This window comes from Pseudophryne corroboree, chromosome 5, assembly GCF_028390025.1.
Source record: "Pseudophryne corroboree isolate aPseCor3 chromosome 5, aPseCor3.hap2, whole genome shotgun sequence".
NCBI lineage: Eukaryota > Metazoa > Chordata > Amphibia > Anura > Myobatrachidae > Pseudophryne > Pseudophryne corroboree.
This window is the reverse complement of record NC_086448.1, coordinates 614614893-614642557: the sequence shown is the minus strand read 5'-3', so window position 1 is coordinate 614642557 and position 27665 is coordinate 614614893. Positions and strand designations below refer to the sequence as shown.

The 27665-nt window shown below is 46.7% G+C and overlaps 1 protein-coding gene across 1 annotated transcript in view; it reads right to left on the bottom strand.

Annotated features, from left to right (window-relative positions):
• The window catches only part of LAMA1 (laminin subunit alpha 1), a 376319-nt gene that overhangs the window by 16417 nt on the left and 332237 nt on the right, over positions 1 to 27665 (bottom strand). Inside the window, exons 55-59 of the mRNA XM_063923508.1 lie at positions 21044 to 21229; positions 18478 to 18667; positions 17804 to 17919; positions 9841 to 10030; positions 8300 to 8458 (exon numbers count right to left, since the gene is read on the bottom strand). Coding sequence (XP_063779578.1) covers positions 8300 to 8458; positions 9841 to 10030; positions 17804 to 17919; positions 18478 to 18667; positions 21044 to 21229 — 841 coding nt within the window. The remainder of the gene's footprint in view (positions 1 to 8299; positions 8459 to 9840; positions 10031 to 17803; positions 17920 to 18477; positions 18668 to 21043; positions 21230 to 27665) is intronic.

The window sequence follows — 27665 nt, the reverse complement described above, 5'->3', positions numbered from 1 at the left end:
TAGTGGAACTGGAACTAAAAACTTGTGTCAATCTGTAAAATCAGGGTCATTGGGAATGGGAGGAGGGTCAGAGTGACATGCTCAGGTCATGCAAAACATATGCAACCTCCTTTAGGGATGAAAGTTAACCCCTTACCATCTGTTACCCACCACTGATATACACCAATGTGCGCATTCCCTCCAACTGTACCTTTTTATCAGGTACAGTACCTTTTTTTATGGTCTGTACCGATTTTTTACTCTCCAAACTTCCATTGAAAGTATAGGAAAGGGAGCGTGGCCATGCCCCTTTACCTGTTGGCACGCCCTTTTCCTAATTTGTACCGATTTTTTATGTGTAAAATGTTGAAGGGTATGTGTGTGTCAGTAGTTTACAGTTGTCTCTGAATATATGGAAAGATGTTCTTTGTATTGAATATATAATACAAACTATGGTTGGAGCACAGCTTGCTCCGAATACAGATTGGGAAAGTTTGGTCTGTAACATGGTAACTGCAAAGAATCCCCAAATTCTGTATTGTTCTGTCATATGAGAGGTGTGGGGGAAATAAGTGCAACACTGACAATCACAAAGCAAGATCTGACTAGGATGGCTCGTAATGCCTTTACAAACAGCTCCACATACAGTAGCAGCAAATGTATACCAAATACTAACAAGTGTTGCTGTATGTGCACATAAACACACACATCTGGCTCATACTTTTACTGCTATCAGGCGGACACATGTTTAAGTTGCATAGTTGTATGTTGGAGATATACTTTTTATATTGATATCAAATATTTGCATCATTAAGCTCATACATCCGTGTGTAAGGCACTACATAGAAGTGTTTGATTGCTCATTTCATGGACTATAGTCACTCTAATAACATGTAAAACTGAAGATCATATGATCCCAAGGAAGAATATTTTTTTTTTAAATCAGTACTTATTGCTAACAAAGTTTATCAATGTTTTTCAAGTTTATCAGTGTTTTATATATAGCTTTAGATACTATTCTTCATAAAAAAATTTTGTGTATTTGTTCTATTTCTATTTATTTTTGTGTTCCTAGTTTTCAAAATGCTTGTCATTTTATTATAATTTTAATTCGTTATATGGGATGATTTTATGATGTATTTAGGGAGTGAGTATCATTACAGCTTTCAACTGATATTAAATGTTTACTTATATTCAAAAGTGCATTTTCCTAATAACCCAATTTTATTTTAATCCCTTCTCACTCATAGACAATCTAGACAAAGACACGGATCTGAGGCGTGTGCATGTAGCTATATGGGGCAGTACGGATGGTGTAATGGTTAGCATTACTGCCTCATAGCACTGAGGTCATGGGTTTGATTCCCACCATGGTCTTAACTGTGTGGAGTTTGTATATTCTCCCTGTACTTCCGTGGGTTTCCTTTGAGTACTCCGGTTTCCTCGGACAATCCAAAAAAACACTGGTAGGTAAATTGGCTCCCAACAAAATTAACACTAGCGTGAATGTGTCTGTGTGTACATGTGACAGGGAATATGTAGTGTAAGCTCCACTGGGGCAGGGACTGATGTGAATGGCCAAATATTCTCAGTACAGCGCTGTGGAATATGTGTGCGCTATATAAATAACTGGTAATAATAATAAATAATATAGGGGTATGGGTCGTTAGGTCGGCATGGTCACTAGGTCGACATGGAAAAAGGTTGACATGAGGTTTATTTTAAACTTTTTTTGGTGTGGTTTTATTCGTAAAGTGACGGGGAACCCCAATTAGTGCACACGCATGCTTCGAACAAGGTGCCTCACTCTGCTACCGCTGTGCTCGGCACAGGTTACTATTGCCAATCGTAGGCCACGTGGATCGCAAGTATGAAAAAGTAAAAAAAAAATGTAAAAAACTCATGTCGACCTTGTTCCATGTCGACCTAGTATATATCAACCTAATGCATGTCAACCAATAGTGGTCGACTTAAGTGTTGCCGACCTAATGACCGTATCCCAGATATAGATACAGTATACTGTATAAACTGTGGCATGGAAAGCCAATGATTTTGTTGTGCTAATGTGGATATGAAGAAGGTGGGTTGTGTATGTATTACCGAATGTGTCTATTACCGAATGTGTCTGTATTACCGAATGTGTATGTATTACCAAATGTGTATGTATTACCGAATGTGTATGTATCACCGAATGTGTATGTATCACCGAATGTGTATGTATGACCGAATGTGTATGTATCACCGAATGTGTATGTATTACCGAATGTGTATGTATCACCGAATGTGTATGTATTACCGAATGTGTATGTATTACCGAATGTGTATGTATCACCGAATGTGTATGTATCACCGAATGTGTATGTATCACCGAATGTGTCTATTACCGAATGTGTATGTATTACCGAATGTGTATGTATCACCGAATGTGTATGTATCACCGAATGTGTATGTATCGCCGAATGTGTATGTATTACCGAATGTGTATGTATCACCGAATGTGTCTATTACCGAATGTGTATGTATTACCGAATGTGTATTTATTACCGAATGAGTATGTAGTACCGAATGTGTATGGATTATCGAATGCAATCATTTCATTGACAATCATAATAGCAAGTAACAGAACAATAATAAGATTTTACTCACCGGTAAATCTATTTCTCGTAGTCCGTAGTGGATGCTTGGGACTCCGTAAGGACCATGGGGAATAGACGGGCTCCGCAGGAGACTGGGCACTCTAAGAAAGATTTAGTACTACTGGGGTGCACTGGCTCCTCCCTCAATGCCCCTCCTCCAGACCTCAGTTAAGGAAACTGTGCCCGGAAGAGCTGACATTACAAGGAAAGGATTTTGGAATCCAGGGTAAAACTCATACCAGCCACACCGTATAACTTGTGATAACTTACCCAGTTAACAGTATGAACAACAATAGAGCATCAACAATGGATGCCAACATAACGTAACCCTTTATTAAGCAATAACTATATACACGTATTGCAGAAAGTCCGCACTTGGGACGGGCGCCCAGCATCCACTACGGACTACGAGAAACAGATTTACCGGTGAGTAAAATCTTATTTTCTCTAACGTCCTAGTGGATGCTGGGGACTCCGTAAGGACCATGGGGATTATACCAAAGCTCCCAAACGGCGGGAGAGTGCGGATGACTCTGCAGCACCGAATGGGCAAACACAAGGTCCTCCTCAGCCAGGGTATCAAACTTGTAGAACTTAGCAAATGTGTTTGAACCCGACCAAGTAGCTGCTCGGCAAAGCTGTAATGCCGAGACCCCTCGGGCAGCCGCCCAAGAAAAGCCCACTTTCCTTGTGGAATGGGCTTTCACTGATTTTGGATGCGGCAATCCAGCCGCAGAATGAGCCTGCTGAATCGTGCTATAGATCCAGCGAGCAATAGTTTGCTTTGAAGCAGGAGCACCCAGCTTGTTGGATGCATACAGGATAAACAGCGAGTCAGTCTTCCTGACTCCAGCCGTCCTGGCTACATAGATCTTCAAAGCCCTGACTACATCAAGCAACTTGGAATCCTCCAAGTCACTAGTAGCCGCAGGCACCACAATAGGTTGGTTCAAATGAAAAGATGACACCACTTTCGGCAGAAATTGCGGACGAGTCCGTAATTCTGCCCTGTCCATATGGAAAACCAGATAGGGGCTTTTACATGACAAAGCCGCCAATTCTGACACACGCCTCGCCGAAGCCAAGGCCAATAACATGACCACCTTCCACGTGAGATACTTTAGCTCCACGGTCTTAAGTGGCTCAAACCAGTGGGATTTCAGGAAACCCAACACCACGTTGAGATCCCAAGGTGCCACTGGTGGCACAAAAGGGGGCTGAATATGCAGCACTCCCTTAACAAACGTCTGAACTTCAGGAAGAGAAGCCAGTTCCTTTTGAAAGAAAATGGATAGGGCCGAAATCTGGACCTTTATGGACCCCAACTTCAGGCCCATAGTCACTCCAGACTGTAGGAAGTGCAGGAACCGGCCCAGCTGGAATTCCTCTGTAGGGGCCTTCCTGGCCTCACACCAGGCAACATATTTTCGCCATATACGGTGATAGTGTTTTGCTGTCACGTCCTTCCTAGCCTTTATCATCGTAGGAATAACATCATCCGGAATGCCTTTTTCCGCTAGGATCCTGCGTTCAACCGCCATGCCGTCAAACGCCGCCGCGGTAAGTCTTGGAACAGACAGGGCCCCTGTTGCAACAGGTCCTGTCTGAGAGGCAGAGGCCATGGGTCCTCTGTGAGCATTTCTTGCAGTTCCGGGTACCAAGTCCTTCTTGGCCAATCTGGAACAATGAGTATTGTTCTCACTCCTCTTTTTCTTACGATTCTCAGCACCTTGGGTATGAGAGGAAGAGGAGGAAACACATAGACCGACTGGAACACCCACGGTGTTACCAGGGCGTCCACAGCTATTGCCTGAGGGTCTCTTGACCTGGCGCAATACCTTTGTAGCTTTTTGTTGAGACGGGACGCCATCATGTCCACCTGTGGCAGTTCCCATCGATTTGTAATCTGAGTGAAGACTTCGTGATGAAGTCCCCACTCTCCCGGGTGGAGGTCGTTCCTGCTGAGGAAGTCTGCTTCCCAGTTGTCCACTCCCGGAATGAACACTGCTGACAGTGCTTGCACGTGATTCTCCACCCAACGAAGAATCCTGGTGGCTTCTGCCATCGCCACTCTGCTTCTTGTGCCGCCCTGGCAGTTTACATGAGCCACTGCGGTGATGTTGTCTGACTGAATCAGCACCGGTTGGTTGCGAAGCAGAGGCTCCGCTTAACTCAGGGCGTTGTATATGACCCTTAGTTCCAGGATATTTATGTGCAGACAAGCCTCCAGACTTGTCCACAACCCTTGGAAGTTTCTTCCCTGAGTGACTGCCCCCCATCCTCGGAGGCTCGCATCCATGGTCACCAGGACCCAGTCCTGTATGCCGAACCTGCGGCCCTCGAGAAGGTGAGCACTCTGCAGCCACCACAGAAGAGACACCCTGGCCCTCGGGGACAGGGAGATCAGCCGATGCATCTGAAGATGCGATCCGGACCACTTGTCCAACAGATCCCACTGAAAGATCCTTGCATGGAACCTGCCGAAGGGAATGGCTTCTTATGATGCCACCATCTTTTCCAGGACTCGCGTGCAGCGATGGACCGACACCTGTTTCGGTTTTAAGAGGTCCCTGACTAGAGTCACGAGCTCTTGAGCCTTCTCCGCCGGGAGAAACACCTTCTTCTGGTCCGTGTCCAGAATCATGCCCAGAAAAGGCAGACGCGTAGTAGGAATCAGCTGCGACTTTGGAATATTCAGAATCCAGCCGTGCTGTTGCAACACTTCCTGAGAGTGTGCTACGCTGATTAGCAACTGCTCTCTGGACCTCGCCTTTATGAGGAGATCGTCCAAGTATGGGATAATTGTGACTCCTTGCTTTCGAAGGAGCACCATCATTTCTGCCATTACCTTGGTAAATATTCTCGGTGCCGTGGAGAGCCCAAACGGCAACGTCTGGAATTGGTAATGACAGTCCTGTACCACAAATCTGAGGTACTCCTGATGAGGTGGATAAATGGGGACATGCAGGTAAGCATCCTTGATGTCCAGAGACACCATAAAATCCCCCTCTTCCAGGCTTGCAATGACCACTCTGAGCGATTCCATTTTTAACTTGAATCTTTTCAGATAAATGTTCAGGGATTTTAAATTCAATATGGGTCTGACCGAACCGTCCGGTTTCGGTACCACAAACATTGTGGAATAGTATCCTCTTCCTTGTTGAAGGAGGGGAACCTTCACCACCACCTGCTGGAGATATAACTTGTGAATTGCCGCTAACACTACTTCCCTTTCTATGGGGGAAGCTGGCAGGGCCGATTTGAGGTAACGGCGAGGGGGCATCACTTCGAATTCCAGCTTGTATCCCTGAGACACAATCTGTATAGCCCAGGGATCCACCTGTGAGCGAACCCACTGGTGGCTGAAATTTCGGAGACGCGCCCCCACCGCTCCAGGCTCCTGTGGAGCCCCAGCGTCATGCGGTGGATTTAGTGGAAGCCGGGGAGGACTTCTGTTCCTGGGAACTAGCTGTATGGTGCAGCTTCTTTCCTCTACCCCTGCCTCTGGCAAGAAAGGACGCACCTCTGACCTTCTTGCTTCTCTGTGATCGAAAGGACTGCATTTGGTAATACGGTGCTTTCTTAGGCTGTGAGGGAATATATGGCAAAAAGTTTGACTTCCCAGCCGTAGCTGTGGAAACTAGGTCCGAGAGACCGTCCCCAAACAATTCCTCACCCTTGTAAGGTAACACCTCCATGTGCTTTTTGGAGTCGGCATCACCTGTCCATTGCCGAGTCCACAGGACCCTTCTGGCAGAAATTGACATTGCATTTATTCTAGAGCCCAGTAGGCAAATGTCCCTCTGGGCATCCCTCATATATAGGACAGCGTCTTTTATATGCCCCAGGGTCAGTAAAATGGTATCCTTGTCTAAGGTATCCATTTCCTCAGACAGATTATTTGTCCATGCTGCTACAGCACTACACATCCAGGCCGACGCAATTGCCGGCCTCAGTATAGTACCTGAGTGTGCATAAACAGACTTCAGGATACTTTCCTGCTTCCTATCTGCAGGATCCTTTAGGGCGGCCGTATCCTGTGACGGCAGAGCCACCTTTTTAGATAAGCATGTCAGAGCTTTATCTACCCTAGGGGAGGATTCCCAGCGCATCCTGTCCGTTGGCGGGAAAGGGTACGCCATAAGTAACCTTTTGGAAATCAGCACTTTCTTATCGGGGGAATCCCACGCTTTTTCACATAATTCATTTAATTCATGTGAAGGGGGAAAAGTCACCTCTTGCTTTTTCTCCCCATACATATACACCCTTTTGTCAGGGACAGGGTTTACCTCTGATATGTGCAATACATCCTTCATTGCTATAATCATGTAGCGGATGGCTTTAGCCATTTTAGGCTGCAATTTTGCATCATCGTCATCGACACTGGAGTCAGAATCCGTGTCGATATCTGTGTCAACCATTTTGGATAGTGGGCGCTTCTGAGATTTTGACGGCCTCTGCACTGTAGGATCAGGCATGGGCTGAGACCCCGACTGTCCCAAGGCATCAGCTTTATCCAACCTTTTATGTAAGGAGTTTACATTATCATTTAACACCTTCCACATATCCATCCAATCAGGTGTCGGCGCCGTCGGCGGAGACACGTCATTCATCTGTACTTGCTCTGCCTCCACATAACCCTCTTCGTCAAACATGTCGACACACGCGTACCGACACACCACACACACAGGGGATGCTCTATATGAGGACAGGACCCCCACAAGGCCTTTTGGAGAGACAGAGAGAGAGTATGCCAGCACACACCCCAGCGCTATATGACCCAGGAATCACACAGTAACTTAGTGTTTACCCAGTAGCTGCTGTATATATATTAAATGCGCTAAATTTATGTGCCCCCCCTCTCTTTTTACCCTTTCTACCGTGAGTCTGCAGGGGAGAGCCTGGGGAGCTTCCTCTCAGCGGAGCTGTGGAGAGAAAATGGCGCTGGTGAGTGCTGAGGAAGAAGGCCCCGCCCCCTCAGCGGCGGGCTTCTGTCCCGCGATTTTGTGTAAAATTAATGGCGGGGGCTCATGCATATAACAGTGTCCAACTGTATATATGCTGCTTTCGCCTGGAGGTATCTAATTGCTGCCCAGGGCGCCCCCCCCTGCGCCCTGCACCCTACAGTGACCGGAGTGTGTGGGTTAGTGTGGGCGCAATGGGGCACAGCTGCAGTGCTGTGCGCTACCTCATATGAAGACAGGAGTCTTCTGCCGCCGATTTCGACGTCTTCTTTCTTCAACCCGCCGGCGCGGCTCCGAGTACGGACGACAAGGTCAGGTCCTGTGTTCGATCCCTCTGGAGCTAATGGTGTCCAGTAGCCTAAGAAGCGCAACCTAGCCGCAGTTAGTAGGTTTGCGTCTCTCCCCTCAGTCCCACGTAGCAGAGAGTCTGTTGCCAGCAGAAGCTCTCTGAAAATAAAAAACCTAACTAAAATACTTTCTTATTAGCAAGCTCAGGAGAGCTCACTAAAAGCACCCAGCTCTGGCCGGGCACAGATTCTAACTGAGGTCTGGAGGAGGGGCATAGAGGGAGGAGCCAGTGCACACCAGTAGTACTAAATCTTTCTTAGAGTGCCCAGTCTCCTGCGGAGCCTGTCTATTCCCCATGGTCCTTACGGAGTCCCCAGCATCCACTAGGACGTTAGAGAAAAATAATTCAGATTTAAAAAAAGTCTGACTTACATTCCCTATCTTCTTAGCTGTATATGTTGGTGGCAGCCCACCCAGGTACAGCTTTCCCTCCACATCCAGGGTGTTACTGTCACCAGGCGCAGTGACAGACGCAGATTCCTGGCCATCTACAGTAATGGTGCTTTTTCTTTTGATGTATTCAGTGGCAATCTGGTCAAGAAAAAGTGAACATAATGAACATGACAATGGAAAGCAAAATTCTACTGGAGCGATATAATATTTCCATTACAAAGGCCATGCCTGAAACTGCATTATTTCAAATTCATTGAAATATTATGAACACATCTCCAATAACTAGAGCACAGCTGCCATATTATTACCATAACATTGTATTACTGGGATGTTTTACTAAATGGGCATCTGTTCTGGACCAACTAGCACAGGGGACTATAGTAAATGTAATGGATTCTGATAGAGCATATAAAAACTGCTTATAGCTGAGCGCCCACTGTACTGGGTGAGAAGAGATCCCCTGTTTTATAGATGGTCTTTATCTGATTGGGTTGACCAATGGGACCATGTGATTTATTCAACTAAAAAAAATATAGTAAACTCAAATATCAGAATCATTTTGCATAATCTAATATTAGCCACATACACTGGATATGAACCCATATAAATCCTGACCACAGGGTTATCTTAAGACGTTTATGCTGTGTGACAGTTCTGTTAGGATCTAAATTAGCATTGATTATACCAGTGTGATGTTAGTACTGAAGTAGGTGCATTGTATACACTTGGAATACTGTAGCATACTGTATACAGAAGAATAAAGTAGCAAGCTGCTTGCAAGATTTATTGAGGACTACTTATGTGGTTTATGCACTGAACCCACTATTGTCTTGAAGCAGTTAAGAGTTAATCTATAAACTCATAGAAAAAGATAGTATGGGCCGTATCAGCCTGTACTGGACTCGTCGGGGATCTTATTAGCCCCAATAAGCCGACGTGAGTTGTGGTTTATCAGGGATTTTGTTACACCTGCCTCAAGCAGGCAAACCCAAATCTCTGGAAACAGCCCTGTTTTCAAGCGAAAACGGGTTTGTTTCTTACGAAAACACACAGGTTTCACTGAACCTGTGTGTTTTTGGGAGAAAAAGTTTTTTTTTTTTTACAGGAGATCTAATAGGATAGCCTGTAAAAACAAATCAGTGAAACTTCTGGAAAAACTGTGAAAAACTCACGTTTTTCACACCCAATATTTTACCGCAGCTATTACATTTGTGATGCTTGATACTTTTTATTTCCCTTTAAACATGGCAGTTCTCCTTATGAGGGCAGTAACCGGTTGATCTGCAAATATTGCAGTAAAGTAATGAGATAAACGGAATATGAGTGTCATTACTTAATGCAATATAAATTTCTAATTAACTTTAATAGCAAATCTTAACAGAAATCCCAGTTGTAGAATTGAAATGATTTAGATCTAAATACTTGAGGATGTAAGCATAAATTAGCCAGTCAGACACATGTACTGTAAGTGGCACAGCTTAGTGCTTCACAGTCAGAGAATATCATAGCATGTTACATACCGTGTGCCATTTCCCATCACTGATAACAGCTGAATGGATAGTCTCAGTCCGCCCCTTTCCCATATCAAACAAGAAATGCAGTTTCCCTTCATGAAGCTGAAGTACAGCATAGTCCACCTGGTTCTGGTGAGCCATGTAGTAGATGAGACCACTGGTGGCATATGTCCTCAGGGTCAGCTGGACAGACAGCCTAGAACAGACATTACACACAGTTTGTGTGGGGATTTATTGCAAGCCTGCTCCTGTCTTATGAAAAATATCATCTGCTTAGAGTAAAGCACAAACCCTCAAGTAGATATAAAGCTGAGACGAGCAGACAGATGAAAACGTAGGCTTGATATATTAAAGTGCAATCTTCATCCAAAATCTCACAAATACAATTGCTAGAGAAATACGGTTTCTGGTAAATGTAAGAATTTCCTCTATTTCATGATGCATATGACAGACACTATAGCCTTGCTCTAACAGCTTGTTGACGGAAAGTATGTGCCAGTTATCACTGCATGCAGCCAGCACTAAGGGCGTAGCTACCAAAGGTGCAGGCAGTGCAGCTGCTATGGGGCCCATCTTCCCTGTAAAAGTTACATGTGTTACTGTATATACATTTTTCGCCATTGGGTGGTATGTACAGTAGGAGCCCTTTCAAACTTTTTCCTTGGGGCCTGCAATATATCTAGGTATGCCCCTGGACCTGCTCATTGTAGTGTGGTATAAAATGAACTGGAGGGCATTTTAATGTTATATACTGTAATATGAATCGGGGCTCTGTAATGAGGCACAATATGAACGGGGAGCACTATATACAGTATAATGTGAATTTGGGTAATGTGTGGCATAATGTGTACTGGCAGCACTAAAATGTGACATAGGGTACAGTACTGTAGGGTGAACTTATTCATTACTACGATTCATAAAAGAAACTAGGGTACTACTATGAGCATAACATTAAATAAGGCTCTACTATGGTTCAGAAAATGAACCAGGGCACTATTATAAGGCATAAACTTAACAACTGCTGCAGAGAAGTGTCTCTCTAGAAGCATTGGGATGGGGGCCCCTTCAAAATGTTGCTATGGGGCCCACAAAGTTCTGGCTACGCCCCTGGCCAGCACCTCACCTCCAGTAATTGGGGCAAATGTTGTGGCAGTTTGGTATTAAAGCTCTGGCTTCTAGGCATCGGGAGGAAGGCTGTTTTGGTGATACAGGGGGTAATTCCAAGTTGATCGCAGCAGGATTTTTTTTAGCAATTGGGCAAAACCATGGGGGTCATTCCGAGTTGTTCGCTCGTTATTTTTTTCTCGCAACGGAGCGATTAGTCGCTAATGCGCATGCGCAATGTTCGCACTGCGACTGCGCCAAGTAAATTTGCTATGCAGTTAGGTATTTTACTCACGGCATTACGAGGTTTTTCTTTGACGTCCTAGTGGATGCTGGGACTCCGTAAGGACCATGGGGAATAGCGGCTCCGCAGGAGACAGGGCACAATAATAAAAGCTTAAGGATCAGGTGGTGTGCACTGGCTCCTCCCCCTATGACCCTCCTCCAAGCCTCAGTTAGATTTTTGTGCCCGGCCGAGAAGGGTGCAATCTAGGTGGCTCTCCTGAGCTGCTTAGAATAAAAGTTTAGTTTAGGTTTTTTATTTTCAGTGAGTCCTGCTGGCAACAGGCTCACTGCATCGTGGGACTAAGGGGAGAAGAAGCGAACTCACCTGCGTGCAGAGTGGATTGGGCTTCTTAGGCTACTGGACATTAGCTCCAGAGGGACGATCACAGGTACAGCCTGGATGGGTCACCGGAGCCGCGCCGCCGTCCCCCTTACAGAGCCAGAAAAGACGAAGAGGTCCGGTGAAATCGGCGGCAGAAGACATCCTGTCTTCAGACTAAGGTAGCGCACAGCACCGCAGCTGTGCGCCATTGCTCTCAGTACACTTCACACTCCGGTCACTGAGGGTGCAGGGCGCTGGGGGGGGAGCGCCCTGAGACGCAATATAACAGAATATACCTTAGGTGGCAAAAAGAATACATCACATATAGCTCCTGGGCTATATGGATGTATTTTAACCCCTGCAATTTTTACACAAAAAAGCGGGAGATAAGGACGTCGTGAAGGGGCGGAGCCTATCTCCTCAGCACACAAGCGCCATTTTCCCTCACAGCTCCGCTGGAAGGACGGCTCCCTGACTCTCCCCTGCAGTCCTGCTTCAGAATCAGGGTAAAAAAGAGAAGGGGGGGCACTTTTGGCAGCAAATAACGATATAAACAGCAGCTATAAGGGAGTAACACTTATATAAGGTTATCCCTGTATATATATATAGCGCTGGGTGTGTGCTGGCAGACTCTCCCTCTGTCTCTCCAAAGGGCTAAGTGGGGTCCTGTCCTCTATCAGAGCATTCCCGGTGTGTGTGCTGTGTGTCGGTACGCGTGTGTCGACATGTATGAGGAGGAAAATGATGTGGAGGCGGAGCAGTTGCCTGTGTTAGTGATGTCACCCCCTAGGGAGTCGACACCTGACTGGATGATTGTATTTAAACAATTAAGTGATAATGTCAGCACTTTGCAAAAAACTGTTGACGACATGAGACAGCCGGCAAATCAATTAGTGCCTGTCCAGGCGTCTCAGACACCGTCAGGGGCCCTAAAACGCCCGTTACCTCAGTGGGTCGACACAGACCCAGACACAGATACTGAGTCTAGTGTCGACGGTGACGAGACAAACGTAATGTCCAGTAGGGCCACACGTTACATGATCACGGCAATGAAGGAGGCATTGAACATTTCTGACACTACAAGTACCACAAAAAAGGGTATTATGTGGGGTGTGAAAAAACTACCAATAGTTTTTCCTGAGTCAGATGAATTAAATGAGGTGTGTGATAAAGCGTGGGTTTCCCCCGATAAAAAACTGCTAATTTCTAATAAATTATTAGCACTATATCCTTTCCCGCCAGAGGTTAGGGCGCGTTGGGAAACACCCCCTAGGGTAGATAAGGCGCTCACACGTTTATCTAAACAAGTAGCGTTACCGTCTCCTGATACGGCCACCCTCAAAGAACCAGCTGATAGAAGGCTGGAAAATATCCTAAAAAGTATATACACACATACTGGTGTTATACTGCGACCAGCAATCGCCTCAGCCTGGATGTGCAGTGCTGGAGTCGCATGGTTGGATTCCCTGACTGAGAATATTGATACCCTGGATAGGGACAATATTTTGTTAACTATAGAACATTTAAAGGATGCATTGCTATATATGCGTGATGCACAGAGGGATATTTGCACCCTGGCATCAAGAGTAAGTGCTATGTCCATCTCTGCCAGAAGAGCATTATGGACGCGACAGTGGTCAGGGGATGCGGATTCCAAACGGCACATGGAAGTATTGCCGTATAAAGGGGAGGAGTTATTTGGGGCTGGTCTATCGGACCTGGTGGCCACGGCAACGGCTGGAAAATCCACCTTTTTACCCCAGGTCACTTCACATCAGCAGAAAAAGACACCGTCTTTTCAAACTCAGTCCTTTCGTTCCCATAAGTACAAGCGAGCAAAAGGCCACTCTTTTCTGCCCCGGGGCAGAGGAAGAGGAAAAAGACTGCACCATGCAGCCGCTTCCCAGGAGCAGAAGCCCTCCCCTGCTTCTGCCAAGTCTTCAGCATGACGCTGGGGCTTTACAAGCAGACTCAGACATGGTGGGGGCCCGTCTCAAGAATTTCAACGCGCAGTGGGCTCACTCGCAAGTGGATCCCTGGATTCTACAGGTAGTATCGCAGGGGTACAAACTGGAATTCGAGGCGTTTCCCCCTCGTCGGTTCCTGAAGTCTGCTTTACCAAAGTCTCCCTCCGACAGGGAGGCAGTTTTGGAAGCCATTCACAAGCTGTATTCCCAGCAGGTGATAATCAAGGTACCCCTCCTACAACAGGGAAAGGGGTATTATTCCACGCTGTTTGTGGTACCGAAGCCGGACGGCTCGGTGAGACCAATTTTAAATCTGAAATCCTTGAACACTTACATAAAAAGGTTCAAATTCAAGATGGAGTCACTCAGAGCAGTGATAGCGAACCTGGAAGAAGGGGACTATATGGTGTCTCTGGACATCAAAGATGCTTATCTCCACGTCCCAATATACCCTTCTCACCAAGGGTACCTCAGGTTTGTAGTACAAAACTGTCATTATCAGTTTCAGACGCTGCCGTTTGGATTGTCCACGGCACCTCGGGTCTTTACCAAGGTAATGGCCAAAATGATGATTCTTCTACGAAGAAAAGGCATCTTAATTATCCCTTACTTGGACGATCTCCTGATAAGGGCAAGGTCCAGGGAACAGTTAGAAGTCGGAGTGGCACTATCTCAGGTAGTGTTACGTCAGCACGGGTGGATTCTAAATTTTCCAAAATCGCAGCTGATTCCAACGACACGTCTACTGTTCCTAGGAATGATTCTGGACACAGTCCAGAAGAAGGTGTTTCTCCCGGAGGAGAAGGCCAGGGAGTTATCCGAGCTAGTCAGGAACCTCCTAAAACCGGGCCAGGTCTCAGTGCATCAGTGCACGAGGGTCCTGGGAAAAATGGTGGCTTCTTACGAAGCGATTCCATTCGGAAGATTCCATGCAAGAACGTTTCAGTGGGATCTACTGGACAAATGGTCCGGATCGCATCTTCAGATGCATCAGCGGATAACCCTGTCGCCAAGGACAAGGGTGTCTCTCCTGTGGTGGCTGCAGAGTGCTCATCTACTAGAGGGCCGCAGATTTGGCATTCAGGATTGGATCCTGGTAACCACGGATGCCAGCCTGAGAGGCTGGGGAGCAGTCACACAGGGAAGGAATTTCCAGGGCTTGTGGTCAAGCATGGAAACATCTCTTCATATAAACATTCTGGAACTAAGGGCCATTTACAATGCCCTAAGTCAAGCAAAACCTCTGTTTCAGGGTCAGGCGGTGTTGATCCAATCGGACAACATCACGTCAGTCGCCCACGTAAACAGACAGGGCGGCACGAGAAGCAGGAGGGAAATGGGCAGAAGCTGCAAGGATTCTTCGCTGGGCGGAAAATCATGTGATAGCACTGTCAGCAGTGTTCATTCCGGGAGTGGACAACTGGGAAGCAGACTTCCTCAGCAGACACGACCTTCACCCGGGAGAGTGGGGACTTCACCCAGAAGTCTTCCACCTGATTGTAAACCGTTGGGAAAAACCAAAGGTGGACATGATGGCGTCACGTCTAAACAAAAAACTGGACAGATATTGCGCCAGGTCAAGGGACCCTCAGGCAATAGCGGTGGACGCTCTGGTAACGCCGTGGGTGTACCAGTCAGTGTATGTGTTCCCTCCTCTGCCTCTCATACCAAAAGTACTGAGAATCATAAGAAGGAGAGGAGTAAGAACTATACTCGTGGTTCCGGATTGGCCAAGAAGGACTTGGTACCCGGAACTTCAAGAGATGCTCACGGACGAACCGTGGCCTCTACCTCTAAGAAAGGACCTGCTACTGCAGGGGCCTTGTCTGTTCCAAGACTTACTGCGGCTGCGTTTGACGGCATGGCGGTTGAACGCCGGATCCTGAAGGAAAAAGGCATTCCAGAAGAAGTCATCCCTACTCTGGTCAAAGCCAGGAAGGACGTAACCGCAAAACATTATCACCGCATTTGGCGTAAATATGTTGCGTGGTGTGAGGCCAAGAAGGCCCCTACAGAGGAATTTCAACTGGGTCGTTTCCTTCATTTCCTGCAAACAGGACTGTCTATGGGCCTAAAATTAGGATCCATTAAGGTTCAAATTTCGGCCCTGTCGATTTTCTTCCAGAAAGAACTGGCTTCAGTACCTGAAGTTCAGACATTTGTAAAAGGGGTGCTGCACATACAGCCTCCTTTTGTGCCTCCAGTGGCACCTTGGGATCTCAATGTTGTGTTGAGTTTTCTAAAGTCACATTGGTTTGAACCACTTTCCACTGTGGACTTAAAATATCTCACATGGAAGGTGTCGATGCTGTTAGCCTTGGCTTCAGCCAGGCGTGTGTCAGAATTGGCGGCTTTATCATATAAAAGCCCTTACTTAATTTTTCATTCTGACAGGGCGGAATTGAGGACTCGTCCTCAATTTCTACCTAAGGTGGTTTCTGCATTTCACATGAACCAACCTATTGTGGTACCTGCGGCTACTAGGGACTTAGAGGACTCTAAGTTGCTTGACGTTGTCAGGGCCTTGAAAATATATGTTTCCAGGACGGCTGGAGTCAGAAAATCTGACTCGCTGTTTATCCTGTATGCACCCAACAAGCTGGGTGCTCCTGCTTCTAAGCAGACTATTGCTCGTTGGATTTGTAGTACAATTCAGCTTGCACATTCTGTGGCAGGATTGCCACAGCCAAAATCAGTAAAAGCCCATTCCACAAGGAAAGTGGGCTCATCTTGGGCGGCTGCCCGAGGGGTCTCGGCTTTACAACTTTGCCGAGCAGCTACTTGGTCAGGGGCAAACACGTTTGCTAAATTCTACAAATTTGATACCCTGGCTGAGGAGGACCTGGAGTTCTCTCATTCGGTGCTGCAGAGTAAACCTGCACTCTCCCGCCCGTTTGGGAGCTTTGGTATAATCCCCATGGTCCTTACGGAGTCCCAGCATCCACTAGGACGTCAGAGAAAATAAGATTTTACTTACCGATAAATCTATTTCTCGTAGTCCGTAGTGGATGCTGGGCGCCCATCCCTAGTGCGGATTGTCTGCAATACTTGTATATAGTTATTGTTACAAAAATTCGGGTTATTATTGTTGTGAGCCATCTTTTCAGAGGCTCCTTTGCGTTTATCATACTGTTAACTGGGTTCAGATCACGAGTTGTACGGTGTGATTGGTGTGGCTGGTATGAGTCTTACCCGGGATTCAATATCCTTCCTTATTATGTACGCTCGTCCGGGCACAGTATCCTAACTGAGGCTTGGAGGAGGGTCATAGGGGGAGGAGCCAGTGCACACCACCTGATCCTTAAGCTTTTATTATTGTGCCCTGTCTCCTGCGGAGCCGCTATTCCCCATGGTCCTTACGGAGTCCCAGCATCCACTACGGACTACGAGAAATAGATTTATCGGTAAGTAAAATCTTATTTTTTCTTCGTTCTGGTGATCGTAATGTGATTGACAGGAAGTGGGTGTTTCTGGGCGGAAACAGGCCGTTTTATGGGTGTGTGCGAAAAAACGCTACCGTTTCTGGGAAAAACGCGGGAGTGGCTGGAGAAACGGAGGAGTGTCTGGGCGAACGCTGGGTGTGTTTGTGACGTCAAACCAGGAACGACAAGCACTGAACTGATCGCAGATGCCGAGTAAGTCTGGAGCTACTCAGAAACTGCTAAGAAGTATCTATTCGCAATTTTGCTAATCTTTCGTTCGCAATTTTGCTAAGCTAAGATACACTCCCAGTAGGCGGCGGCTTAGCGTGTGCAAAGCAGCTTGCGAGCGAACAACTCGGAATGAGGGCCCATGTGCACTGCAGGGGGGGCAGATTTAACATGTGCAGAGAGAGTTAGATTTGGGTGTGGTGTGTTCAATCTGCAATCTAATTTGCAGTGTAAAAATAAAGCAGCCAGTATTTACCCTGCACAGAAACAAAATAACCCACCCAAATCTAACTCTTTCTGCGCATGTTATATCTGCCTCCCCTGCAGTGCACATGGTTTTGCCCAATTGCTAAAAAAAATTCTGCTGCGATCAACTTGGAATTACCCCCACAGTCAGTTGACCGCCTGGCGAGAAACACCTGCCAGAAATTGATGCCTGAGACAAGATTGTCTCTGCCTTGTTACAGACATGGCACCATCATCATCACAAATTCCATAACAACTATACTTACACTGAAAATACCCTCTGCTCTGGGGCATGGTTCCAGACTAATTTCCCAATATACAGTGTCGCACACAGTGCAAATATGTAGCTGTATACTTCTAATGCTTACATGACTCTTTTGATATATTGTACTTACTTTCTTCTGACTGTAGATTGGTCAAATGGCAAAATGATATGGCTTCCAGTTGTAAGACCGAACTGGTGGGCATTGGTCACGTGACCTGGCAGTACATCCTGGGCACACTGTAATGGCTATAACCGTAAACACCATAATATAGCATGATTAGGAAAGTGTAATATTTAATGTGCACATACTATATATTATAATAAAACATACAAAGGCAGGGGAACAATGTTTATATATATATATATATATATATATATATATATATATAAAAAAAAGTTTCTTTGTATACTGTACATGTACATTTAAAGTTGCATGGCCAGAGACATGGTGTTACTTGTGCATAAATAACAACTTGTAGTTAAAATAATTTTCCTTCTTGCTTTTCTGGATATGTTTAGGTGCTGATTAGATACACAAAATCAGTGCCAGTGATCCTTTATCTTAAACTGAGTGACTGGCATTTTATATGATAGCAATTCCAAAATAGAATGGTTTCAGGACACATTAGGACAAATCTGAGGATTATGGATTTATATCAGTATCATAACATATTACAGTGTCAAAATATGCAATTACTGTATGAAACTATGAGTCCCTGTGCACCTCAGTGGCATTGAGTATATTTTACAAAAATATTACACACTTTCAGGTACACTTTTGGATATACACAACAAGTTATTTACCTTTGTGGCATGGGATCTCTGTATTGGTGTGGTCACAATTGCGTTCTTTAACGTGATAGACCCAGCAGGAATAGCCGATGGCTGTACTTCCTGTTCCGCAGCACTGGCAGTGGGCTTAGTTCTCTCTGATAGCATGCAGCTATCCATTTGAACTTTCTCATACTTTATAACGGTGGTGAAATTAATTTGTCTAATTATTAAGAAACAAAAACAGTCATTATTTATACAGGTATACATAACGCTTACGTGAGAACTGGTTAAACATATCATGACAGCTAAAAGGCAAATTAAAGTTGATTAAGAGGTATTTCCGACATTTGGATATACATTATTCCTAATGTATTTGGAAATCTTATTTTAATTCATAGACAGTTGTACCTTCCTGTAGTCTGCAAATGTCCCAGCGCAGCAGCAAAATTACATGTAAAAGCCAACAGGGAGATTCTATCTACTGTAATTTAATGTAACGATCGGGAATTATAACAATGGTTAAATAAAAACTGTAGGAGTTTTCTAATAAAATGAATTGCACATGTCAGTAACATTTCAGTTCATACAACATGACAAGGAGAATTGCACATGTCAGTAAGTCAGAGCTGAAAAGCAGCAGTGCATAGAACATGGTAGGGCAACCCTTCTGTTACCAGTGTGCCAGCTATATTCATTCACAAATTATAAGGTACTCCTCACACTTCTCTTTATGGAATCCTCCATGTGCAGGTATATAATTACATCAATATAATTGATGGTCTCTCGTCATATGTATGTTTGGTTACCCTCTAACCCTACTGGGGATGACTGCACCCCAGCTGATGTGGTTTTAATGATTTTAGTGCCAACACTGGACTATATACAATGTTCTTCCCCTTGTAGTTATTTCTGGACTACAGTGTTAGGAAGATACAGTTTTTATAGCACATGCTTGCAGTGTTATTAATTAAATGCAGCTATTGGACGTAAATAATCAAATAGTGATTAATTATAAGCCCCCCCACATCTGTCACCTTGTCACGTCTACGTACAGTCACAATATTCTGCTTAGCTGGAACAACGGTTCTAAGGCTTAACGCAAGACACATGGGCGGGATGTACTAATGTACATCGCCGCCCATCGCCACCCTGCTGATCGCATATGTACTAACATATGCGATCAGCATTGCGGAGGACAGCTCTTCCGATAAGAGCTGTCCTCCGCGATGCGCAGCGGCAGCCTGACTTCCGGGATTCGGCCCCAGGAGTCAGTCTGCGCATGCGCGGGGTGACGGGGGCGGCCGCAGGGCATGCTGGGAGGGACCCGATCGGATCCCTCACACAGCGCCGCGGAGAGAAGCCCATAGGCTTCTATGGACTATCGCCAGCTAAAGCTGGCGTACCCCGCCGCGGCGCTGTCCTGCCGGCCGGGGGTTAGTACATCAGGAAAATGCGGTAAACTCCCTTTTCCGCTTAGTACATCCCGCCCACATATCATATAGTCACAAGGAAAATTCATTATCAGACCAGGCCTTTACTGCTCTTGGCCACTGTTGCAGAACTCTTCCCTGTTCTGCCGATATAAGTGCAAGAAGTGTAAGATGTGGCTAGAAGCAGAACAGAACACGCATACCTCCAACTGTATATAAATTCCACAGATGAGATTAGGATGATAATCATTTACAGAATTTTTAAATCTATTGTAGTAGAATATAACAGAATAAATATATTGTGTGTTATAAATTACTTCAGCTAGTTTGTTTAGATAACATTTTTTCAGGCTTGTGACAGTCTCCATATTACAAACTAACATAACTTTTTAAGATAAAATAAAAGACACATCTTATCACTTTAACCAGGATAAGATCTATCAACATGGCAATTTTTATAGCCAAACAATTGTATATTTATTACTTATTACATTTAATCACAAATGTTGGTTGCTTGAGCCAGTTGGATTAGTTTACAACCCTGGTTTTATCACTCATTTATAAATTGATATCATTTCCCATTTCTACTATCACCCAAGTATAGTATTCTACCACTATTTCAAGATTTTCATAAAAGGACCTTCAGAGAATTTTGAGATATAATTTAGAGAGAACGTATTACTTATTATAATATATATATTTTTTTATAAACACAGAAGTAATGACATCAGAACTCACTTACTGTTAGAACATTTATATACAGATATTATATACTGGAGTTTATACAGATGTGCGCATATGCTAAACATCCCTCCTCTGCGACTAGTCCTGCATCTTGTTCGCTCAAATGTGCATCATAATCACAATGAGATGTGACAAAACCACTTCATGAGACTGCACTGATTACTTTGATGTGTGACACTTGTATATCTGTGTATGACTGAGTTTTCTATTGCCAAGATCCATTGTGCTTCATATACAGACTCAGTCGCACTCAGATATAAAAGTGTTGACTATAAAATCAATCAGTGCAGTCTTGTGAAGCGATTTTGAGGACACATCTGTGCATACATTCGCATCATTTGTGTATTAATACGCAATATAGAAATACATTTAATGTGCTATAATCTATGACACATCTACTCACTGCTCAGTGATATACTTACTTCATATTTACAATCAAATTTTGAATGCATCCATAGAACGATTGGCTTGTTCTCAGCATGGTGGCCGCCATTTTGCCAGGAACTCCACCAATGAAAAAACTAGAAGCATTTAGGGGGATCAACTCAACAGATGGATTTAGCTTCAGTTCTGCTGGTTTCCCTTCATCCACTTGCACACTTATAAGTCTGAGGGGACAAATGACAAGATGTTTGTTGTCCCTTCCAGCCAGGTGTATGACACGTTATGCAGACATACTACAGTATTCTATATAGTACAGCAGAGGATATACTGAAACAACATAGGCCTGATTCTGATTTGTACCCAATGCAAATGTTTTCATAAATGGCCGATGTTTTGCTGTACATGTACATACGCGAATATCCTCAGAAACCCTTACTGTGCATGTGTGAACTGTTTGCAAATGCAACTACATGAGAAGTCCATTGCAAGTCATTTGCAAAAATGGATGGAGACTGGATGATAACCAAAATAATAAGCAAGCAGGGGATGTGTTGTGTGCGTGCAATGGGAGTGTCATGGGCGGGCTTGTGCATGCATCTGAGTTCTCTCTTGCGGTGCCGCTGCCACTGTGAAACATATTTGTTGAAAGTTACAGAGTTCTATCTGCGTGACCCAGGACTGACGTGAACCACCGATGTTTGTGGCGGCTATGCACAATACTCAGATAAGTAAAGTGGGTGTTTTCACTTGTATACAGTCCATCTCACACCCATACTCGCGGAAACTGCATAAATTAGCATTTGCGTAACTGCGTAAGCAGAAGAACACTTTATAAAAACATCTCATTATATTAAACATCCTAGTGATATTTGGTGGACCCCTTCATTCAAAGTAAAGCATTCGTTACCTTTAATACCAAGAAATAAAGACACAAAGACTTGAATTTGGCAGAAAAATTGCTAGCTATTTATTTGACCCTAACCATAGCAAACCTGTAAATGAAAACTTTGTTAAGATGCCGATTCAGCCGGCATATGGTGGCAGAAAAAAGAACGGCTCTATAAAACTAACGCTAACCTTAAAATGCTAAAAATTCGAAAACATCCTAATTTAACTACAAACTATCAAAATCGGTAATAGGTGACAACTCAACCCCCACAGTGACTACCCACCCTGATGGGTGCCCTGCCGCTGCCTCCCGGACGGGTGGTCGAGCGGCCAATAAGTCGATGGAGGTGAGTGCACCTAAACCACACCAAACTGTAAATCACTACAGCTTACCATACAACTACAAACTGCCGTTCTTTTCCGCCAATAAATAGCCAACGATAAACCCAGCCAACAATTCAACGCCAAGGCACTCCGTGCCAGAACCTCTACCAACGGGGCGGGAGGGCGGGAAGGCAATTCACCAACAAGAGAGAGCAAAATGGCCTAGCCTTCCCTATATATATTAAACCCTCCCCTTTTTCCAAAGGCTGTACTTTCCTCACAGCTAGGTCCACCCCTCACAAGATGTTTAACTCATTCCTTTCCTATGCAGTCAATTCTCTCTCCTAAACATCCTAGTGATATTTGGTGGACCCCTTCATTCAAAGTAAAGCATTCGTTACCTCTAATACCAAGAAATAAAGACACGGAGACTTGAATTTGGCAGAAAAATTGCTAGCTATTTATTTGACCCTAACCATAGCAAACCTGTAAATGAAAACTTTGTTAAGATGCCGATTCAGCCGGCATATGGTGGCAGAAAAAAGAACGGCTCTATAAAACTAACGCTAACCTTAAAATGCAAAAAATTCGAAAACATCCTAATTTAACTACAAACTATCAAAATCGGTAATAGGTGACAACTCAACCCCCACAGTGACTACCCACCCTGATGGGTGCCCAGCCGCTGCCTCCCGGACGGGTGGTCGAGCGGCCAATAAGTCGATGGAGGTGAGTGCACCTAAACCACACCAAACTGTAAATCACTACAGCTTACCATACAACTACAAACTGCCGTTCTTTTCCGCCAACAGCGAAAGACTCTTCCCCAGAGTCTTCGCACCGCCACCATAACCTCACCCTAACTCCTGCAACACAAGACACAGATCCTCCAGGAAAAGCATCATCCCCTCATTGGATAGATGCACACCATCAGGCCGAAAAAGGTGACTATCTCGGAACCGAATCTTAGGGTGGCGAACTACCTCGCCTCCGTGGGACAGCACCCACTTTGCCACCGCCCCATTCACCTTCTTTCTGGCCTCATCAATCAGGTGACCGTCCGCCACACCTCGCCAACTCAACCTTGGCACCATCAAGGAGAACACCAATACGCAATTGGTCCATGCTGCGGCCACACTTGCCAGATCCTGTATCATGGCCCACCGCAACTCCAAAGATGTCCTCTTCCCCAGGTCGTTGCCACCTAGATGGACAACCAGCACCCTAGGGACTCCATGCTTGCCGGCCTGACTGACTAGTCTACTCCTCAGATCTTTCCACATCATTCCTCGCCAACCAAGCCAACGAACTCCCTGAGCCCTAGGGAACATCTGAGCCCCCTCCGAGGCCAAAAACTTGGCGGCCCAATAGACATAAGAGTGGCCAACCACCCAAATAGTCAAGTCATCTTCAAACCAGCCTGAAGAGGATGAAAAGGGGTAAAATTGGTTACTAATTATCTATCCATTATTTCTTAAATGCATTTAACCTGAAGGATCTGCCAAAAAGAAAAATTTGAGTTTTCGTTTATTGCAGAAGTCACGGCCTAGCCGATCTGCACAAGCTTCTAGCCAATTTGAAGCGTACATAAACACACAATGGGTAAATTCAAATTAAATTAAGAAATTAAACGGGTGGAGGGGGGGGGGGGGGGTATAAAAAGGGGAAAAACATGTAAGAACTCAGCTGGAGGTGAAAGCGTAAAAACCTGCTGAGGGACTTTGATTAGAACTGATCAGCCGAATTGTGGATTAGAATTCAGTCCGTCAAGTCAGGCAAAAATCGCAAAAGAACTCCAGACCCCCGCTGCCGACTCATGCCAGCAGCGGCGAGTGGCTAATCCCTGAGTAGGATAAAAACGGGAAAACAAACAAACGCACAACACAAGAACGCACTGAACTGTAACAACATGATTATAACAACAATCATTAAACAAAACCACGCGCAAGCCAACATCTCATGCAACGGGGCGAATATATCGTCTGTAACTTGACGACTTCCATCGCCCCACCGCCTGGACTTCAGCCATGGAAAATCCGGCCGACGCAGCAGCCCCTATGCGGAAGGAATGTGTCCCGAAAGCAGCGGGCGGAAGGCCCAAACTCGCCAGACAGCGACCCAGCATCCAACGAAATTGATATTTCGTCACTGGCAGCCCGTCATAATGCAGCAGCCATGACCCCCCACCGTCGGGCCGTACAGCCGCATATTGAGCTGCCAACTTCACCGGGCAAATGCTCTCCTGAAGTGCCGGAACCAAGGTGACCCATCGACCTCTCCCCACTTGGTCCGTCTTAGAGCAACGCAATCTGCAGAGCAAGGACCTCTCACCCATCACCACGTCCCCGACAAGCATGCGCGAATCTGCTCGCTTAGAAGGCGCTACCAATTCTGAAACCCGAAAGGCCCCGTGGTAAGCCATTGAGAACGCCAAACTGAACAACAGCGACTCAAACATGGACGACGCGATACCTCCGACCGCCCTGATGACAGCCGGCAGCAAGGCCGCATCAATGGGCCGCCTCTTATCAGGCGGCGGCGGCGCAACGCGCGCCCATCCTTTCATCGCCTTCAGCAGAATCCCACTTTTCGTCACGTCGGGGACGCCCTTGATTTTGCTGAAAAACGAAATACCAGCCAAGTACCGGGATACCACCGCTATGGACCTACCCGAAACATACAGCTGCCAGATGAAAGAGAGCATCATCCGATGCCCGCTCTTACCTTGTTGATTTCGCCCTCGATCAAACTCCTCCCACTCGTTCCAAGCCTGTCCGTAAGCCTTCAGCGTGGTTGGCGCGACTGACCGCAACGCTAGACCCTCCAGTCCGGCCCGATCACCTGCCAGACATAACCGGGGCAATGAAAACCATGCTCGTCGGCCTCGGGAGCCAACAAACAAAACCTTTCCCACTGCCCTCGTGACAATGCGTCGGCAATTCCGTTCTCCAGACCAGGCACATGCTGCGCGCGGAACCACATGTTCCTACGTAGGCATGTCAATAGCAACTGACCCAGCACCCGCAGAACTACCAGCGACTTCGCCCTCTGGTTATTTATCGCATGCACCACGCCCAGATTGTCACATCTAAACAAGATGCTGCGATGAGCCAGCCGATCGCCCCAGACCTCCAGCGCCACCATAATGGGGAAAAGCTCAAGAAGCAAAAGGTCCTTAGTTAAGCCCTCGCGATGCCATTCCGCCGGCCACGAGGCTGCGCACCAAGATCCCTCCAGAAAGCAACCGAATCCAGAGGCACCCGCTGCGTCGGTGAACAGCTGCAACCTAGCGCTGTCAACCGTTGGGGCCTGCCATATACACACCCCGTTGAAGTCCTCCAGGAACGAGGCCCATACGGCCAAATCCCTTTTAATCTCGGAGGACAGGCGCACAAAATGGTGTGGTCTGGCACACCCCGCAGTCGCCCTTTCCAGCTTCCGGCAGAAAACCCTGCCCATCAGTATTACCCGACAAGCAAAGTTCAACATGCCCAGCAAGGACTGCGCCTGCCGCAGCGTGACTTTACGCGACCCCTCGAACCGGCAAATAACGTCGCGGAGCTTCACCACCTTGTACCGAGGCAGTCGACACGATCCCGCCACCGTGTCAATCTCAATCCCCAAAAATGACAAACAAGAGGCCGGTCCCTCTGTTTTATCCTCGGCCACGGGAACGCCGAAATGGAAAAACAGAGCTCGGATGCTGAAAAGCAAGTCGCCGCACCGCGGTGAATTTGCCGGACCCGCACACAGGAAGTCATCGAGGTAATGGGCGACCCCGTGACCCCCTGACAAAGACTCCACGCACCAATGTAGAAACGTGCTAAACCGTTCGAAAAACGAGCATGAAACGGAACATCCCATCGGCAAACATTTGTCGATGAAATACTCCGCTCCAATCCGAAAACCCATAAAACGGAATGAGTCCGGATGCAACGGCAGCAACCGAAAAGCGGACTCAACATCAATCTTAACCATGAGGGCTCCAGTCCCGTAACTGCGGACCAGCTCCAACGCCTCGTCAAACGACTGATACACCACCGAGCAATGAGCCGGCGGTATCGCGTCATTGACCGACGCCCCCGACGGGTAAGAAAGATGCTGAATGAGCCGAAAAGCGCCTGGAGTCTTCTTGGGAACCACCCCCACTGGAGAGATGACCAAACCATCCACCGGGGGTGAACTAAACGGTCCCTCCATCCTGCCCAACCTGAACTCCTTATCCACTTTCTCCCGCAGCACCGACGGCAAGGCTCGGGCAGACTGGAGGTTCCGCTGGGCCCGAACCGACTCCTCGCTCGCAACAGGCAAGCGAAAACCAAAACGAAAACCGGAAAACAGAAATTTTGCATCCTCCCTATTTGGATACCAATCCAACCACTTGCCCATCGTATCCAAATTAATTGGCGTTGGAGCTCTGCGGAGCGCTCCTGCCCGCGGCCTGTCTTGGGTAAGTTTGCTTACCCCGGGCACCCTGACGACTGCCTTTGAAGCAGGAGGAGGCTGGGTGGGATCCGCCACATTGCAAGCACAAGTGTCGAAAACGACACTGCTTGCCGAAGGAACAGGCCGCGTTGTTAAACGCGAAACATTTTCCTTTTGTGGCGGCTTGCCCCCCTGCACGGACGGCCGACCTACCTGGCTTGGCCGATCCACCGTCCGCGCCGGACCCTTGGGCGGACGACCCTGCGCGGTGCGCGTCCGCCCCCGCGTTCCGGGGCTCCTTAGCCTGTTGCGAAGCCCGAGTGACTTTGAGCCAGACTTCGACGTCCTTGCACCCAAAGTCCATGACCTGTAACCCGTCCTGCTTCTCCCTGAACTCCTGGTCATACCTACGCCACTCAGAGCCCGACGATGTGCGCTGCATGTCGTGTATGAGATGCAGGTACCGAATGATGTTCATGTGCTCGTCCGGCCTATCTTCCAGGTAATAAGCCGCGAAGACCCAAAACCCGGCTAGCCAGTTGTCGAAGGTACGGAAGGCCTCGGCCCCGATGCCCTTCTTTGCTGCCGCCGACTTATACTCCTTCTTCGCGTCCTTTGTCAAGACGAACACATCAACAAAGTCCCCCCTGCGAATCTTCCTACGGCAGCTATCCCTCAGCCCCCGCATTACGGCAGTGTAGTCGCAGCGAACAACCCCGGGCAAATCGCGGCGCTTCTTGGCCCTGCGAGCTTCCTCGCTAAGCCGCTTGCGCCTCTTCCGCCTCTTCTGCTGACCCGCCGCCCTCTTGGCGAATTTCGTCGCACGCTTCTTCGCCCTAGTCGTACTACTGACTTCGGACGTCGGCGACGACAGAGAAGAGGAAGAGGAGGAAGAGGAAAAGCTGCGAGAACTAGAGCTCGTGGAGGAGCCCGATACCGACTGTACCACCTCACCTGATGTCGTCGAATGCCCCGACACGGAATCCTCCGGTGTGGCAAAATCGACGTCTTCCTCCTCGGACT